Here is a 19,830-nt window from a genome sequence, read left to right on the forward strand (position 1 = left end):
GCAAAAAGGATGGGAGAGAACTGAAAATAATGATGTTTACATGTTCATTATAATGTGGTTTGATTTGCTAGTTGTGACAGTAGCCACTATGATTTATAAACCATAGGTTAACGTATGAACCCTGCCAGAAGCAAAGATGTGAACCAGATCATTTTTCCATTTTAGGCAAGCTTTCCAATTCATTAGAATTGCATATTAATTTATCGTCCAACACTATTGCCCAATATTCCAGTAATTTTCTCTATAAAGCTTTTAATGTTTATCCTGTCAAATGGGCTAGATTTTTTCCCCACAAATCATGTATCCTAAATACTTGTGCTGGCTATGGCTATTAAGATGAATACTGTATGCCAATTCAAAATTTTCTAGCATCCAGGAGACTGATACAACAAATGCTTTGTTTACCTACAGGAAGCCAGATCCATTGTGCTGATCTGTAAGACAGCATCCATTTGGACAGCTTGCCCTTCTTACCAGCTGCATAATTTGGACCTTTGTTTTTTCCATTTCATCTGTCTACACTAGCTTTGTTTTCAAATCTCTACCCAGCAAAACACTTGACACTGCTAGCCTCTTATCTTAAAGAGCCCATTTAGAAGTAAATAAAACCTCTCAATTATTAACCAGATACTTAATGTTTTATAAGTAAGCAATCTGTCAGTTACAAAGAACTATTAATTCCACTTGCTACTGAAAATTAAATTTTGAATGCAACACGGTGTTTAAAAAAGCTCTCTCCAAAAGAAGTAATTTTAGCTTCCTCGCATCAGGGATTTAAAATATCAGCAAATCATTAAAATGGCATAATCATCCAATTTATTGAAACCAAACATATAGTAAAACATATAGAAATAGAGACCTATCTGTTTAAACACATTAAATTAAAGCACGTTATGGCAAATAGGGACAATCCATCATCCACTGCTTTTCTGCGGGGAAGGCAGCTTCAGGTTTTCCTGTCATCTAGATAACTCTTTAAAAGGATATGCTGGGGAGAGCCATGAAACAGAACACAAGGGAGAGTGCGAAAAACATTAAAGGTACAGCTAAAACTTCCATACATCTCATTTCCAGTATCTGTATCACTTTCATTTTCTTGCTTAAATTGTAGATGAGGGCCATTAAAAACTTGGCCAAATTTTACTTCCTCCTATGTCACCCTTAATGAGTACTACAATTGTGCTATTAAAAACCCCTTCCACAAAACACATCTCTTTGGGTAGCATGTATAAGATAAATCCTGATCTCCCTATACAATTTATAGAAGGTAGCCCAAGTATATATATTGCACCTCCAGGAACTGGCTATTCTTGTTCCTTTACTTGTATAAGCATCTTTACTGGTATAAGAGAATTGATTCAAGTGCCAGCATTATTGCTATAATGCAACTATTGGTAGCTTATTCAACACCTCTCTTCGGTCATGCAGTTAACAAGACCCCAGTTGGCTATTTCTCTGAGCAGTCTTTTGTAGAGTATTATTAGACACCATAAGAGCTCCAAAGTTATCCCAGGGAAGGCAGGATCCCAACAAGGCAACAACTGTGCAATAAATTACAAGCATACATTTTCCACGACTGTTCTAATAAAACGAAGTCCCCTCAGTCAAGAATTCTGCTGCTGCTGGACCATGGTGGCCTCCGGTCTTTTCTGCATCTTCAGTCATTGTTAGCAAGCAGGCAGAGGGGGCTCTCTTCCAGCCCTTCCAACAGATGGCCTCTCTTATCCACACACCAGCATCGGCCTCTCTTCTGACCTTTGGAAGTCCGGCACTATGGAGAAGAAAATAACCTTTTCAACAGCAAATTGACTTTCCTAGAAAGTTTAGAACATCGGAGAAACAATACCCACTGTAGAAGACCTGATTTCTTTACATTATGCTTTTGTATATAAAAAAAATAAGATGGCTCATTTGAAGCAGATCATAATGAATCTTATTTACTGCTCAGTATAGCAGCCACTGAAACAATTTTCTTTCTGCAAGAAAAAAATATGCAATGGCTAACCTATATTTTAAAAGGAAGCTATTTCTCTAATCTTGATCTCTTTCAAAGAAAGTTGAAAGAACTAAGGCAAAGGCAGCCACAGGACCTTCCATTATTACTGAAGAGCACAGGATTGATCCACAGCATATTCACAAATCCTTCTAAATCCATGTTTCTCAACCTAAAGGTAAAGGTTCCCCTCGCAGATATGCGCTACTCGTTCCCGACTCTAGGGGGCGGTGCTAATCTCTGTTTCAAAGCTGAAGAGCCAGCGCTATCCGAAGACGTCTCCATGGTCATGTGGCCGGCATGACTAAACGCCAAAGGCGCATGGAATGCTGTTACCTTCCCACCAAAGGTGGTCCCTATTTTTCTACTTGCATTTTTTATGTGCTTTCGAACTGCTAGGTTGGCAGAAGCTGGGATAAGTAACGGGAGCTCACCCCATTACGTGGCGCTAGGGATTCGAACCGCCAAATTGCTGACCTTTTGATTGACAATCTCAGCTTCTTAGCCACACTGTGTCCTTCTTCTCAATCTTAGCAAGTTTAAAAGATGTGGACTTTGCCTCCCAGAATTCCCCAGCCGGCGTGCTAGGAGCTCAACTTGATGAAATTGAGAAATGTTATTTTAAGCCATGACACTTTAATGAGAATACCCTTGCTGCTCTTTAAGTCCCATCCTGCACAGCCCACCAGCCACTGCTGATGCTTCTGCTAGTACTTTAGGGAGATGGTTGGGTCAGGGTAGACATTTAGCAAGATGATTGTATCTAGACAGTCCTAATGAAACCAGGTTTGGAAGAATTGGAAATTGGTAGGTCTTACCGAGCCTTGCTACACAGCAAGGAGACAATCCTCTGAGTTCTTCCAATTGAATCAGTCATAGAACTCAGCTGGATTTACTTCTCTATAAGCATGAATAAGCTTGGACTTTTAAAAAGTAAGAGGAGGGAGCTAAATTTTCCCATAAATGCCATCAGGATGGGTTTGCAGAATGGATGAACCCAGTAATTGGGGCTTTCTCCAGCAGACTTCAAGCCATAACTTAATGTATAAGGAGCAAGACTGGTAAATCAATTCTCTGTTACTGCTCTAATGCAAACTGGAGAGTGCCAGCAAGTTCACTGGGCTTTGGCCATTTTGTAAAATTTTCACCCACCCTTTCTCCCACTATGGGAAACTCACACTCTGCATGAATTTCTTTGACATTCCAGCCCGAAGCTGAGTTTTGCCTGCATGGCTAGGTCTTCCCTCAAAGACCCAGAACAGCTTCCTTTGCTTTAAACCATGTTTAAAGTAGATACCTGCTTTCGCCTATAAAAGCCTTTGGTGTCACAATTGGGAATGAAGATATCTTCGCCGTTCATGTAGAGGGGGGCTTTCAGCTCCTGCAAGATGGCTGCCAAATGCCTGCGGCAGGGACCCTGTGAAAAGGAGAAAAAGTTAGTGATTGAAAGGAGAAAACCACTGCATTGCATGGGGATGCAGTATTTGGGTATTTGGGTCTAGGTAATATTAGCAGCACTCTATGCCAGGGGTCCCCAAACCCCAGGGTGTGTCCCATTCAGAACTGGCCCGTTATGTGGCAGACAAGCGGACACACACACAGCTACACTTGTGCGAGTGGCGGACCCTCACACAGCTCAATGCTCTCATGCATTTGTGTGAGCTGCGAGCACACGTACCTACCGCTCACATAGAACCATCCCCTCCCCCCCACAAAAAAGCGATCACGTTGGGGTAGTGACTCTTTCTCCCTAGCATACTGCCCTTTAACTCACTATATGTATTTGAGGCTCTTTAAAAAGCAGAAGCATCTCTTGGCAATCTCGCACGCATTACAAGACTACATGCTTTGCTGAATACATAGATTGGGAGGGGGAAATTGAGATGCAGATTCCCCCAAAAGCAATGATGTGCAGGACTCTTCGTTTTGTTAAGTCTCAGCACTGCTAGGAAGCAAAGACTATAGAGAGCAAGATGCATAAATCCCAGCAAGGCATGAGAAGGCGGCAAAGGCAACCCCATTTATTCTCTTCCAGGGCTTGGTGCCCAAGATCAAGACTCTCATTTCACTCACCATATCAAATTCCTGTTTAATACCATTATTTAGGGGGTCCTGTTGTATCTGGGATTTGTCCACCACGACATCTGGCAAAGGGTCTTGGATTTGAAGGAGGAGAGGTTCCAGAGTTGGATTATCTGTCTGGTAATTTTCCCTTCTGCCATCACCTAGAGAAAGAGAATTCAACTTTTTTTCCCTTTTTTTCTTAGTCAAGGGCAAAACTATTCAACTTCAGGTCTCTCTTCACTACAGCATTTCAGGATTTTTTCACAACTGCTAAAGAAAAACAATTTTTCACCAGCTTTCAGAAGAAGTTCATAAAAGATACCGACTTCTAATCCTTTGGGGACTGCCCAGTTAGATTAATGTATGCTTCTTTTGTATTTTAAATAATACGCATGTCACCAAATCCATTCAAACTTCTGTTGTTTTGTGAATGATGTTTTGTGAATTAGTGTTTGTAAACCACTCTTGGTCCACAAAATTAAGTAGTGCGTTAGTGAAAGTAAATAAGTAAACACATATTGCTGATGCACAGGCAGCATTCCAACTCCCTTTATATTATTTCTCCCTTTATATCATTCCCTTGGGTTAGGAAAAATAAGATAAAAATTAATTTCAGTATTCTTACCAGCAGTGGCCACAAGATGTAGCTGCAGTGCATTATTTGCAGTACTTTCTCCACAGGGTCTAATGAGAGTGTGTTTTTGTGTGTGTGTGTGTGTGTGTGTGTGTGTGTGTGTGTGTGTGTGAGAGAGAGAGAGAGAGAGAGAGAGAGAGAGAGAGAGAGAGAGAGAGAGAGAGAGAGAGAATGAGAATGAATCTAAATCAAGGTGTATGCATCTTTCTTGTTTATTTATGTACCTCTAGGAAAGGGGGAGGGAATTCCTATCAGTGTGTGTACATACAGGGTTTTTTTCTCTTTCCATTTAATCAGCTAATCATGTCTGATTCTTGCAGACTGCCTGACAAGTCCCTGCAGTTTTCTTAGCAAGGTTTTTCAGAAATGAAATGAGCCTCTGGTGGCTCAACAGGCTAATGCAGTCTGTTATTAGCAGCTGCCTGCAATTACTGCAGGTTCTAGTCCCACCAGGCCCAAGGTTGACTCAGCCTTCCATCCTTTATAAGGTAGGTAAAATGAGGACCCAGATTGTTGGGGGCAATAAGTTTGGGGGCAATAAGTTTGACTTTGTATATAATATACAAATGGATGAAGACTATTGCTTGACATAGTGTAAGCCGCCCTGAGTCTTCGGAGAAGGGCGGGATATAAATGCAAAAAAATAAATTAAAAAAAATGGTTTGCCTGTGCGCCTTTCCAAGGGCCTAGAGAAAATGACCGGTCCAAGGCAGTAGTGGGTTACCCCCGGTTCTGACCGGTTCTTGCAAACTGGGAGTAAAACAGGAGGGGGGGTGGAAATCCACCACCAACCCCACCATCATCAGGAAGCACACGCGTCAATCCCACTGCGAACTGGTAATAAAGGTAATTAGAACCCACCCTTGGTCCAAAGTCACCCTTTTAGAACCCACCCCTGGTCCAAGGTCACCCTTCATGACACAGACGGACTAGAACTGATGATTTCTAGCCTAATGTCTTAGCCAATAGATCACACTGGCTCCTCTCCACATACAGGAAGTCCTCATTTAACAGTCTTAATGGGGGCCAGAATTGAAATTGCTGCAGTCGTTAGATGAAACGTCAAGTGACCCCCACCACTGAGTAACAGCAATTCCAATAAGTCCTGGATGCGGTCATTAGGCCAGGCCTGCGCCACCACCTCTTCTATCCCACCGCGCTCCACCATCCACCTATCTGTACCGTTATTTCTGCCCGTTTAGTCACCCTACATTTTGCTGCCCCTAGCCAACTTTTGCTGTCTTCTTCTTCCTCTTGCTGCTGATGTGATATGCCCGGCCCTGGCCCTTTGCAAAGCAGCTGCTGGAGTTGCAGAACTTCACAAAGTTGCCTTATCAGCAGTGGGAGGAAGAAGATAGCAAAGGTTCGTAAGGGGGTGGCAGTGGTGCAGGGTGGCACAGCAGGATGGCCAAAAAGACAGAGCAGGATGGAGATGGTGGGATGGGGGGAGAAAGTGCATCCTATGGTTGTAAATTCAGGTCAAGCATCTGAATTTGTTGCTGCTGAACAAGCCGGAAGCGGCATACATTCCACTATGGGTCACATGACCCAAAGCTTAGAATGGAGCCTCCAGTATCATTCCAGGCTGCTCCTCTATTGCCTCACCTATGCGGAATACCTTACAGATAGTCCTTAACTTACGACCCTTTCTTTAACGATCGTTTGAAGATAGGATGCCTTTGGAAAAAGGGACTTGCAAAAATCGTCCTTGAAGTCACAATTGTCGCACCACCCTGAGGGTCACATGTTCACAATTTGGTCACTGGGCAACTGGTTCACACTGATGATGGCTGCAGCAGCTGGTAGTTAAGTGATCACCATTTGTGAGCTTCCCAGCCAGCTTCTGACAAGCCAAGTCAATTGGGAAGGCTGGATTCACTTAATGACCATGTGATTTATTTAACAAATGATAATAAAAAATGGTCATAAAATTGGGTCCAGTCACTTGCTTTACAACCACACTGACATATGACCCCAATTGAAATTGGAATTTCCATCATAAGTCAAGGACTACCATATTTCCCTGAAAATAAGACCGTCTTATATTATTTTTTTATCACCAAAAAAGGCTCCAGGTCTTATTTTTGGGGATGTCTAATTACTGACTCACCTCGCAGTGGCGGCTCCAACAGTCCCGCCCAGCAGGAGCCTGCTGCCGCCCACTTCTTCTATGGCGGCTTAGAGCCACTTGTGCCCGTCGCCCCCGACCTCCGTTTTGTCATCAGAGGCCTTCCGGAAAGGCCTCTGCAGCTGAGAAACAGGCTCCGAATTGACACTTGCAGCACTCTCTGGCTTCCATTTTGCCATCAGAGGCCTTCCGGAAAGCCTTCTGCAGCTGATAACACTCCGGGTCGATCTGGAGCCCGTTTCTCAGCTGCAGAGGGCTTTCCGGAAGAGCTTTGACAGCAAAATGGGGGTCACGCAAGCAGCCGCAGAAGAAGCGGGCCTGCAAGGCAAGCAGATGTCGGGGTGTGTGGGGGCCTGTTAAGCAGGGAAGCTCTACCTTCCCATCCCCAACCTAGCTTAATTTTTACCCATGCGCCTCGCCCCATCCAGTGCACCTTGGAGTGGGCGGGGTCTTAATTAGAGCTTATTTTGCGGGGTAGGGCTTATATTGGGCACACACGTAAAAATCAAACTAGAACTTACTTTCAGGGTAGGTCGTATTTTCAGGAAAACACGGTATCTGTAGTGTGACATTTTTCCTGGAGTCTGTTTCTCTGCAGTCCCCAGCAAATCTGGTTTGTTTTCAAAATCAATCATCAATCTTCCCTTTTCTGGCTTCTGCTTTTTACAGGAGCCACCACCTTCATGAAAATTGCTTGTTCTTTCCACATCTACAATTAACCCAATTATGGCCTCCCTTAGGCCTCTTTCCACAATCCAGGGTCTCTCAACCAGTTAATGCCACCATCAGCCTAGCACCAAACACCAAGAGCAGCCTAGGAATTTCTAGATTAATGATCATTCGCTTCAGATCTTAGAATAATTCAAAAACCAGATTTTGATAGAGACTCTGACAGCCAGAATCTCCAGATGGTGCATAGAACTGCTCCCCAACTCAAATGTAGTCAAATGTTATATTCTTTGCCTGCTTTCTAAATTTCTAAGTTGTTGACAGGTTAAAGAGACCTGAAGCACTAGTATTCTTTATAAGAAAGCATCAAAAGGTTTTCTCACAACAGATATTCCTCATTTGGGGATTTTTCATGCCGGCCAATGGAACTATTTCTAACACTGTTAATTCGATCGTAAATTCTTGTGCACAAATATCTAGTGCATGAAGATGTAATCCTGCACACCAGAGGTGGGTTTCATCAGGTTCTGACCAATTCTGGAGAACCAGTAGCAGAAATTTTGAGTAGTTCAGAAAACCGGTAGTAAAATTTCTGACTGGCCCCGCCCCCATCTATTCCCTGCCTCCCAAGTCCCAGCTGATCAAAAGGAAATGGGGATTTTGCGGTAACCTTTCCCTGGATAGGGGAGGGAATGGAGATTTTGCAGTATCCTTCCCCTGGATTGGGGAGGGAATGGAGATTTTACAGTATCTTTCCCCTGCCACACCCACCAAGCCACGCCCACCAAGCCATGCTACACCCACCTAGCCACACCCACAGGAACCGGTAGTAAAAAAATTTGAAACCCACCACTGCTGCGCACCTAATGGATACCTATTATCTGATTGCCACCCTAGATTACCTACTTGCAGATTCTGAAGGCAGCCTAGAAACCCCTGCGTTGTATAGCAAGTACATTATTTATTTATTTAAAGATTCACTCATGGGAATTATCTAGTTTTCCCCAAGCAAAGGATTTGTGTCTCTTTGTCTTTGATGGAAATAGATTTGACTAAAGACAAACATGATTAAGATCTTCGTTTCGAAACCAAGGAACCAAGAACAATCGTCACCCAAGCAAACTTTGGGAAGAGGCTTGGTTTAACTTAATGTCACTGGTCCATCTAATGGACACCATCTGCATATTTTCTCCCAATCCATTCCCCAAAAATGTTGCGAAGGGAAACATTTGGTAAGTGACTTTTGCCCAGGGATGAAATCCATTTACCTTCACTACCAATTCGCAAATGGGAGCGTGCGTGCGCTCGCTTTGCTCGTGACATCTCTGCGCATGCGCAGAGCATCAAAAATGGGATGTGATGACGTCCAGGTGGGTGGGCAAAGCCTCCCACTGCCGGTGCTGCTAGTTCGCCTGACCGGATAAAACCAGGTGCATTTCACCACTGCTTTTGCCCCGTTTTATGACTTATCTTACCACAATTGTTAAGTGAGTCACTACAACTGTTAAATTAGACACATGGTTCTTAACTGACTTTGCTTGTCAGAAAGGGGGCAAAAGGAGAACACATGAGCCCTGGGACACAGCAACGGTCGTAAATATGAACCAGTTCCCATGCATCTGAATTATGATCATGTGACCATGGGGATGCTGCAATAGTCATTAAGAGTGAAAAACGGTCATAAGTCACTTTTTTTAATGCCGTTGTAACTTCGGTCACCAAATGAACTGTTGTAAGTTGAGGACCATCTGTATTCCAGAAGAAAACGGCAGTGATTGACCACCGCAAGACAGAAAGGGGATTTGTTGATGATAACATCCTTGCAGCAATTTTATGAAAGTAATGCAACTCAGATTCTACAAATAAAGAAACTTGTCAGATTAATTAGAAACACTAGAAATTATTGCTTATACCTCAGGAGCTTGGTCTAATAGAATGAATGGGACTTTTCTAATTGCCACTGCTTTTTGTGAGGAAGGGGGACACACCAGGGGTGAAATCAGAGGCGAAATACTCCTGGTTTGGACTGGATTGGCCGATCTGGTAACGATGGTGGTGGGTAGTTCGGAGAAGCGGTAGCAAAAATCTCTGCTCCACCCCCCCGCCCATGCCCACCCACTGCCCGGTCGCCCACTTCCCGCTTCTTTTAAAAAAATGCTTTTAAAAGATTAAAAAAAGGCTCTGACGATCACAGCTGAGCCGCGTGAGCCTTTCTCGCTGGGTGCTAATTTATGGCACTCCGCACTGGATATGGTAAAAGCCGGTGTAAACAGCTACGATCAGCTGTTCCTGACTTAATTTTCCCTCTCTGGTTGAGAGAGCAGGGGAAAGAGCAGGGGGGAGAGTGGTAGATTCCCCTAGGGGCTTTGTTTTTGTTATGCAAAGTCCCAAAAGGTCGAATCCCATTGAATTCCTCCTATCTCCAGTATCCAGCTGCAAAAGCAGGAAAAGAGGAAGGTGTCCAAGTTCTGCTAATAATTGATTTCTTTTTGTGGATTCTATAAGCAGACGGAAGAAGCATGAGTGAACAATTACTGGTTTGCAAGTATTGTTGATTTCCTGACTTCCTCCTTTTTTTAAAGAGAGAAATTTTTTTCCCCTTCTTTTAAAATGGCGTTTGAGACTAACTGCAAATAGACCGATAGCCTTGCTGCGAAATCGAAACTGAATGGAGACTTCATCTTATTGTGTTGGATTGTGGATTGTTGGATTATATTACGTTGTTTAAGTATTTCAAAAGGGGATTTTCAGCAAGAACTTTGCCATGAAGGTTCTTTCAGAAGAATGGATTCGTGACTTTATACAGGATTACACAGGAAGAATGTATTTAATTATTCAAAAATACGAACTGATAAAAAATGGGGACTTTTTGGATCAAGGCTTGGAGGAAATTAACCAGTGTGATCAGGACTTAAATGCAATGGAGGAGATACAAACAAAAGTGGATAAATATGAAGATATGATCGTGAATAAACAAGTTGATGTAAAGAAGTTTCCTTTAAATAGTTTGGATGAAATGTCAGAATTTGTGCTACAGGAGGCTGTCTCCCGAACCGGAAAAATTTACAGGCTTAATGCTTTTCAAGAATTCTCTCTTTGGACTGATGGAATATATGGTAGTAATTTGTGGATTTTTGGACATAAGGAACTATTAGGCAATATTGTGACTGACTTTTCAAAAGGAGTAATGAAGGAAAGACAGAGATTAATGCATCAAAAAAAATGGCAAGAGACAAAAGTATTATCCTTGAAACGAGGTTGTTTTGAATTATTAACAGACAAAAATATTACTGTCCCTGAAAGACAATATCTGGAAGAAATGGGTTGATGATATGTTTATCATAAAAGACTAGGTATTTGGATTTATACTGGATTTTGACGTGGAAGGACTAAATTTGAATAGCTACTGTAATTCTCGGTATTGAAATTTTATAATGTGTTGTATTGTATTTTGAATAGAATATTTTTGAAAGAGTTTATGTAAGAAAGACCTGGGGGGAAAAATTGTATGGTTATAGAAGCTATAAGGGAGATATTCTTTGAATTGGATTGGATTTTTATGCCTTAGTTGGTTTTAAATACTTTAGGATTAATTTGTTCTATTGATTTATATATTTTGTTACTGTTAATTGTTAATTTTATTTTTTTTTTCTCCTGAAGGATTTTGGTTATGTTAGGAGGAAGTCAGAGCTAGAGAGGGAAAATTGGTATAATAGTTTTGGGGGAAAATTTTCTTAGCATATGTTTATTTTTAACTATACCTTGTGCTTCATCCGGGAAGTCAGGGGGGAGGGATTAGTGAAGGGAGGGCGGTTGGGGGGATTTTTTTTGTAAAACGTTTTGAATTTTTTTTAAAAAATGCTTTTAAAAGGTGAAAAAAAGGATTTGACAATCAAAGCTGAGCCACGCAATCGTCGGAGCCTTTTTTTACTTTTAAAAGCATTTTTTACAACCTATTCGGCAGAATAGATTGTTAAAAATGCTTTTAAAAGTAAAAAAAAGATGGTGCGCCACAGCTGATCACCCCTACCCCCCGCACGCACTGTTCTACTTTCCCCATGCCTCCTTTTGGCATGTACTGTGCGCGCACCTTGCATTTGGTGCATGGTGCATACTGTGTATATGTGCGCACAGCGCACAGCGAGTGAACCGGTAGTAAAGCGGTTCAGATTTCATCACTGGGTGAAATCCAGCTGGTTATATCCAGATCAGGTAAACCGGTAGCGGTGGCTGCGGGATGCTCTGCCCACCCACGTGGATGTCATGACATTTTAAGCCTCTGCGCATGCGCAGACGACAGCGCGTGCGAGCATATTGGCGAACCGATAGGGAAGGTAAGTAAATTTCACCCCGGGACAGACTAATGCTGGATGTGTATGAATCCACTGAGATAACCATTCAATAAACTTTCTGAGCGCCTCATATACAAAATAGCTTTTGAAGACTTTTCCTGCACTAACAAAAGCTAGAAGCTTTAAAGAGGTGAGAGTAGCATTCTGATGGATTTACAAATAAGTTTCGGCTCCTTTAAAACATATTGTATATTTACTCAGAATAATACTCGGCTGAAAGTACAATCTCTTCCCCTACCTGAAAAATCCTAAAAATATCCTAAATTTAATTGAGGATAAAAATGTATCATTAGGTGCATCATTTGCATGACTTGCTGACCACAAGTTCTATTAGCACTGCTGGCTTTCCTTACAACCTCCAAATTAAGAGGCTGAGGGCAGCCCTTCCCAACCCGGGCTCTCTAGATGTAAAAAATTAAAACTCACTCTAATGATCCCCGGCTGGGTATTCTGGCCCTAACCTACCCAGAAAATATCAGCTCAGAGCACTCTAATCTTAAGAGTTTGCCAATCTAAAGGCGGAAGGAAAACAGCAAGCTAGAACAAAAACACTTGAAAGAAATAAGTTTCTTTCTTTAAAGATGCCAGTTATAGTCAAAAACACTCATCTGTTAATGTGCAAACATTTGAATGATAGAAAAGGTGAATTATAGAACAGGAGTCTTCAGCCTTGGCAAATTTAAGCCTGGTGGACTTCAACTCCAAGAATTCCCCAGCCAGTTTTGCTGGCTGGGGGATTCTGGGAGTTGAAGTCTACCAGGCTTAAAGTTGCCAAGGTTGAAGACCCCTATTATAGAAAGCAATCTGCACAAATGCAATCATGCAGGCAAGGCAAAGAACTGATAGAAGACACTAACAGAACTAAAAGACGCTATAACAGCATTGCACTGGAATCTGTGCATGCTTTCCCATGTTTTCACATGAGCTCTTTTCTCCAGAATTGGTAGCATTTACTTAACCTAGAAGTCTGGGGAATCCAGAGAATATTAGTGCCATAATATTCCATTCCAAGGCACTGGCTTTATTATTTCTCTTTCTTAGTGACAGGGCATAAGTCTACAAGAATTCATCCAATCTTATTGGACACTAGCAAAATGGTAGGTTGTCATGCCTGGCCAGCAGCTGGCTCCTGCATTTTTTGACTGCCCATCCACTATTCCTGGCTTTTATTCCATGAAGTCATTTCGAACAAAATTAGAATTTCAGCAACTAGTTGTCAAAGACAGCAAAAAGAAAACCGAGTTCTTTCCTCAACTCAGCTAATAGACAATTGTACCCTGGTAATTTAATTTTCATGTGTTTATATTAATTCTTCTAACCTCTGAAGCTGCTCACTGAAGCCAATGAAGCATCTATAAATAAAACAAATACACAGTATTTTTTGCTTGGAACTATTAAGGTTGGCATACCAGAACCCCACTGGCATTAAGAAATTGTGGGAGGAGAATTCTTACTGATTTCCAAGGTGCCATTTTGGAATTTTAAGAGATAAGACACATAAGGGCCTCTGATGGCTCAGACTGCTAAGACAGTCTGTTATTAACAGCAGCTGCTTGCAATTACTGCAGGTTCAAGTCCCACCAGGCCCAAGGTTGACTCAGCCTTCCATCCTTTATAAGGTAGGTAAAATGAGGATCCAGATTGTTGGGGGCAATAAGTTGACTTTGTATATAATATACAAATGGATGAAGACTATTGCTTGACATAGTGTAAGCCGCCCTGAGTCTTCGGAGAAGGGCGGGATATAAATGCAAATAAAAAAAAAATAAGGAGACAAGAGGATGAAAGAATGTTGGTTCTAGAAATAAATGGGCTTTTTTTAATAGCACAAATCAAACACAGCCATCTATAAAGGTGCACCTGTCAGGTTGATGGCAGGAACAAAACAGTTGGATAGTACAGGTAGCCTTTGGCATACAATCATTCATTTAGCAACCGTTCAAAGTTACAACTCTGCTGAAAAAAATGATGACCGGTCCTCACACTTATGACCATTGGAGCATCCATATACCCAAATAAGACATCCCCTGGTAATAAGCCCAATCGGGCTTTTGAGCGCATGGCAATAAGGCCCCCAAAAATATAAGACAGGGTCTTATATGGTAGTAACATGACTGTGATTCAGACACTTGGCAGTGACATTGTTTAGGATAGTTGCATGAAAAGTAATGACCATTAAAAGTTCTGAATCATCTGGGGATGAATCTATTTTCTGGATTAAGCCCCTGCTGAACTTTCAGACTGGTGATGAAACTGTTCTTTGTTCTCTGATGCAGGGGTCTCCAACCTTGGCAACTTTAAGACTTGTGGACTTCAACTCCCAGAATTCCGCAGCCAGCAAAGCTTTGCTGGCTGAGGAATTCTGGGAGTTAAAGTCCACAAGTCTTAAAGTTGCCAAGGTTGGAGACCCCTGCTCTGGTGCATCGTAGAGTGATGGGCATGAAGGAGGAGGTCTTCTTGAGTTGATTGCACAGCTGGGGAAGTGAAAGAACGTGGTCACAAATTACCTGGGAATAAAACAAAGGCTTTTTTTCCTTAAAAAAAAAAAAGATGCTTTGGTTATTATACTTTTGCTAAGGAAACTGCCTTGGACTCTGTTTCTATATTGCTCTGAATAACTCATAAATCCTAACAAACAAGAGAGACAGTTTGTTCCACAGCTTAAAAAAATAGCATTGGTTTTTCCCAGATGCAGAGTTCACTCACAGCCCTGGATCCCAGCAGCCTCAACCAAGAACAGACACCTCATGCTTTGAAACACTTAACTTCTCAGGAAAGATGAAGAAGGGATCCCTATGAGGAATGGAATTCAGCAATGGGCCAGATCTGCTCTGCAAGCTTAACCTGGGAGCCTCTGCATTATAGGGTGGAGGGGAACCACAACCTCAAGCAGCACACTTAAGGTCACTGGTTAACAGGAGTGGTAGCCCCAAACAGCACAAGAATTCCAGAATGAATATGAGAGGTTTGGGAATTTACCCTATACAGGTAGTCCTTGACTTACAAAAGTTCAGTTAGTGACTGTTCAAAGTTACGAAGGCACTGAAAAAAAGTGACTTATGAGTGCTTTTCACAGTTGCGACCATTCCAGCATCCCTATGATCGTGTGATGAAAATTCAGGTGCTTGGCATGTTTATGACCATCGCTGTGTCCCCAAATCCTGTGATCCCTGTTTGGAAACTTCTGCCAAGCAAAGTCAACGGGGAAACCAGATTCACTCAACAACTGGGTTACTAACTGATCCAACTGCAGTGATTCACTTAACAAATGTGGCAAGAGAAGTCGTAAAATGGGGCAACATTCACTTAACAAATGCCTCAATTTGCATGAGAAATCTGGGGCTCAACTGTGGCCGTAAATTGGAGGACTATCTGTACTACTGGTATTGGATCATTAAAGATCATGGCAACTAGTCTTTTTCAACGCAGAGTTCTTCAACTGTGCTGGACTCCACCATCCATACACTATTCATGACTAGATAGACTAAGATGAGAACTAGCATAGACAAAAGATTTCAGATTGAGGCAGTTAGTTTAGAACAGGGGTCTCCAACCTTGGCAACTTTAAACCTGGTGGACTTCAACTCCCAGAATTCCCCAGCCAGCTTTGCTGGGAGTTGAAGTCCACGAGGCTTAAAGTTGCCAAAGTTGGAGACCCCTGGTTTAGAACAAGCCTTTGCCACCAAAACACCAGCAGTGGCCACTTTTCCTTCTACCATCTTTCTGTATCAGGCAAACTGTTTTTATTTAGGAGCATCTTTGCCATTTAAGGTGATTTAGTGCCTTTTAAGAGGATTTAGTTCTAATAGGTATGACTGCCTGAGCATTGGGCTGTTTCTTTGCATTATTCTCTTCCAAAACGGAAATACCAGTCCAGGAATTATAAATTCTTTTGCCCTCTTGATTTTTAAAATTTTAGAAAAAGGTTCTTCAAGTAAACTTTTATGAGTCCTATTTTCCTGCTGAAGCATGAATCTATGGGCACAGCCCAGGAGCAGCCAACCAGCCAGCCATCACTTGGTGGCATAGCTCATTTTCAGCTTACTGATAGGGAAAGAAAGTTCATTTACTCCATAGGTTATCTGCTTTCAGTCTACACCTCCTTCCATGCAATTGAAGAGACACAACCAATATCAGCCTCTGAGGATGCACCTTCACATTAGTTAGGCAAGGATGCCATAGATATTTTTATTGCTGGTCCTTTTGCCACAGACCAGTACCAGCACACTAGAGCCCAGGGGATGGTCGCTGGATCTATAATTTCTAGGCATAAACCAAAGCCAATAAAAGAGGGGCGAGACAAGTAATGGCAGATCCAGCCTCTACTTGCATTAACCGAGATCAAATCTGATCCCTGCCTTTCCCAGAGTATGCTTCTGTCCACCACAAGCTAGTGGATACTTGCATTTCAGAAGTGCAAAACCACACACACACACATACACACAAACCCTTTTCAAGGATCCTCCCATGAATTTAATGGCTGGGATCCTCTTAAAGCTGCCTTTGCCACAGCTGTCAGGTGAGCTGGGATTGTTACTCAGGGGGCTGGGAATATTAGATGGATGCAGCCCAGGGGCACCAGGTTGAGAAAGGTTGCTTTATAGGATAGGATAAGTTCTGAACACAGGAGAGGATGATATGCTATCAAAAAGGAAATAATAATCCCCATCACCCTCATCCAGGCTTGGCAGATGAATGTGGTACTTGTTTTTAAGCAAAAAGTAAGACAAGTAGCTCCAAGAATCTACAGTTGCTTAATACTGGAGCTAAATTGAAATAAACAAATCTCTTATTTAAATCTCTTAAAATAAATCTCTTTTTAAGAAGAGATTGGACAGCCATTTATCCCAAATGGTTATAGGTATAGGGTCTCTCCAGCTTGGGCAGGGAGTTGGACTAGACGACCTCCAAGGTTCAGTGTTATTCTGTATTCTTTAAATAAATAATAATGTCACCCCCGCTCCCAAACTAAAAGATTCCTATCTGTCTGTACAAAGAACCCATTGCCTTTAATCTTCTACATCCAGGAGAGTTTTCTACTGGGCAAGGGAGGGAGCCCCCAAAAGTAATTATTTCACTCAATTTCAAAATTTGAGAACTCAATTTCCCCTTGTTCAGAGCAGAACCTCGACACTGACCGGAAGAGAAACCAGCCAGGGGAACGAGAGAAGCTTCTAGTCCTCAAGAAACATAAACTTCGGAGCCGAGTCTGGTCTGAAGGAGTGCTAGCTAGTTCCTTTCTGAACCCAAGAAGCATAAATAAAAGACTGGGACGATAAAACCGAGAACTATGGTGTAGGGTTTCCTGCCTGGACAAGGGGTTGGTCTAGAAGACCTCCAAGGTCCCTTCAACTCTGTTGTTGTTCTTGTTACTTTTTAAAAGTCCAGTCGTACGATTATTATACCTTTAAAAAAAAAACACGCGGTAATTCCTCACCTGCTCGCCGGAAAACCGTTGCGATTCACGTTTCTTTTATTAGGTATAAAGTAAAATCAGAGAAATAAAACAGGGTTTGGAGCAAGCATACATCGAGAGTTGGAATCCAATAGCCCAGCGACCCGTAATTCTACCTCTGCAATGCAAACCCAAATTCCCTATTCAGTAGCAAAATCCCCAATCCGCTCGCGTTCACGGGGGTCTTCCTTTTGCGTAAAAGCGCACTGCTGGAGCCAGTGGTAGGATTCAAGTAATTTAACAACCGGTTCTCGGCCCATAATGATTTCTCTCAACAACCAGTTTGCCAAACTGCTCAGAAAGTTAACCGGTTCTCCCGAAGGGGTGCAATTCGCGAACTGGTTTTGAATCCCACCACCGGCTGGAGCCATTTCCTCACCAGCAACCATCGCCGGGGCTGCATAACAGTAATAATACAGCTGTTGCAACTGAATTGGCCCTAAGGAGGTTTTTTTTTGCTTCGGCTAAGCACAAAAACGATTATTTTTCCATTGTTTCTTCCCACTCGATTAAATCATTCCGCTCGCAAATCTCACCGCAGCGCGTTAGGGTTTCTTTTTCTTTTTTTCCCTCCGCTCCGGAGGTTTACCAAAACTGGCCCATCGCGGGCTTGCGAGCCCTCGGGGCGCCCCCCACCCCCACTTACCTGCAACGGGCTCCATCTCCGTCTGGTTCTTGCCGCCTCCTCTCTTGGGTTGCGGGGCCAAGCAGATGCCCTTCCCGCGCAACAGGGCTTGCAAAGGCGTCCGCTCGCCTGGCCGAGGGACGCAGCGCAGCCCGAGGGCGCAGCTGGGCGTATAGACGCCGCAGGATTCGCCTTCCTCCCGGACTCCGCAGGCTTTCTCGTCGTCGCAAGTCGCTTTACGGTCGCTTTCGGGGGAATCGCAGCCGGCCGGAGAAGAAGAAGAAGGGCAAGCGGGCCCGGTGTCGCCGTCGGGTTCTGACGCAGCAGCAGCAGCTGCCGCCACGCATCCCCGCGTCGGGGCCAGCAAAAGCAGGAGCGCCGTCCCCAGGCATCGAGCGAGGAACATCGTGCACTGACCCGGGCTGAGCGCTCGGCAACAGCGCGCTGCAGCCGAGCGCCTCTTAAATGCCGCGTCCAGCCCACGGCTCGCCGGCCTCCTTCCGCGCCAGGTGTAGCCAGCCCGGTTGGACGGCCGCCAGCCGGCAGGGTGTGGTTGCGGGCTGCCAAAAAAGCCGACCTGCCTTTCCCTCTCTGCAGCTCCTCGGAAAGGGAGCAACCCGACCAATTCCAGCCAGGAGATCCACTCAAAAAGCTTGAAGTTTTTGGGGCGGGTGGGGCTGCGCTGCACCGGACGAAGAACTGCCTTCTTGTCGTGTTAACGTCGTTCCTGGAATATAGGATTTTGGGAAACCTCCGCCCCCCACCTCCCCCGGGCGGACTTCGAGATGATGCGTGGAAGCAAGGCAGGGGTACCCTAAAGAACGCCGATGTAAAGGACAGAGAGTGCCCCGGTGCAAAAAAACAAAAACAAAAAAACCCTGCCTAATCGTCCCTCCTACCTCCCGGAGTTGTGGCTTGTGTGTATGGCGGTGCTGGGAAGCGATCGTGATGGTGTTGTCTCCCCCAAACGTGCTTTTTGAAACCGAGACAAACCCACCCACCCCACTTCTCGTAACTCGTTCTTCGGAACTCGTTGCATGGTCGGATCAAGAACGCGCTTTGCCGTGCGGGGGGCTTTTTATTCATAAGTAAATAAAGGTTAACGCTTCCCATTCACCCACCCACCCCCCAAAAAAAATTCCAGACATGCAGAATTTTATGTCAACTTTTTTCTTTGAATCGAAGAGCATTTTAAAAGCTGCTATGTCATTTCAATTTTATCTTGCTGAGCTGAAAGATTATCCAGAGCCTCAAATCCTATATGCAGCGCTTCACCGGTTGGGTTTCTTCCTAACACAAAACTTAAAACATTGGGGGGAGAGGAGAGAGAAGCCTCACCTTGAGCCCTATGTGCTTGTTTGTGGTTTTAGGCACAATTAGTGGGGATAAATTGCTGACAGCTTAGCTCCTGGCTCCTTGCAACCAAAGTAACTCATTTTTAAAAACTGATCTTCTCTACCTTTTATAGCAGCCTGACTTTTTCATTGCCAGGTGACGACATAGCAATGCTTTTCCTGCATTCAAATGTTTGTGAAAAAGTGGAAAGCCAGGTTTACCAAAACGGCAACGGAATTCTGAGAAAGCATGCAAAAAAAAAAAAATCAAGCATCTATCAGCAGCACTTTTATAGCAAACAGTTATAAATTCAGTGGGACTTGAGACAACCTACATAATTTAGGGTTGCCATTCCATGGATCTTATCACACAGATCCTGGGTTCATGATTGCGTTGATGGCATCACTATTAATTAAAATCAATTCCCCTCTTCACTGACCTGTTAATGTAGCTATTTTTGGCAGAAATAGGGACATTCTTTGCCACTTCCATGATCTTTTTCTGATTTCCCAGTCTAGTCTCAAGCCCTGGAATTTCCTGATAGTTTCCCACGCGTGTATTAACCAGGTCTGACT

General features: G+C 43.4%; 1 protein-coding gene across 1 annotated transcript; it reads right to left on the reverse strand.

Moving 5' to 3' along the window:
• Window positions 1-798: 798 nt before the first annotated feature.
• IGFBP6 (insulin like growth factor binding protein 6) lies at window positions 799-18,856 on the reverse strand. The gene is made up of 4 exons (XM_058167081.1): window positions 17,942-18,856; window positions 4,067-4,218; window positions 3,291-3,410; window positions 799-1,771 (listed from the first exon to the last, which is right to left on the reverse strand). The coding sequence occupies exons 1-4, from the start codon at window positions 18,324-18,326 to the stop codon at window positions 1,658-1,660; spliced, it is 771 nt and encodes a 256-aa protein (XP_058023064.1). The 5' UTR covers window positions 18,327-18,856; the 3' UTR covers window positions 799-1,657.
• Between the last annotated feature and the right edge of the window lie 974 nt (window positions 18,857-19,830).

The sequence above is a fragment of the Ahaetulla prasina genome, chromosome 2 (assembly GCF_028640845.1).
Source record: "Ahaetulla prasina isolate Xishuangbanna chromosome 2, ASM2864084v1, whole genome shotgun sequence".
Taxonomy (NCBI): domain Eukaryota; kingdom Metazoa; phylum Chordata; class Lepidosauria; order Squamata; family Colubridae; genus Ahaetulla; species Ahaetulla prasina.

What these genes read in the sequence shown, in the direction of transcription:
- IGFBP6 (XM_058167081.1), bottom strand. Translation starts at nt 18,326, where the DNA reads ATGTTCCTCGCTCGATGCCTGGGGACGGCGCTCCTGCTTTTGCTGGCC. An exon ending in GGAGATGGAGCCCGTTGCAG is followed by an intron (nt 4,219 to 17,941) that starts GTAAGTGGGGGT and finishes CTCTTTCTCTAG; the next exon opens with GTGATGGCAGAAGGGAAAAT. An exon ending in GCTTTTATAGGCGAAAGCAG is followed by an intron (nt 1,772 to 3,290) that starts GTATCTACTTTA and finishes TCTTCTCCATAG; the next exon opens with TGCCGGACTTCCAAAGGTCA.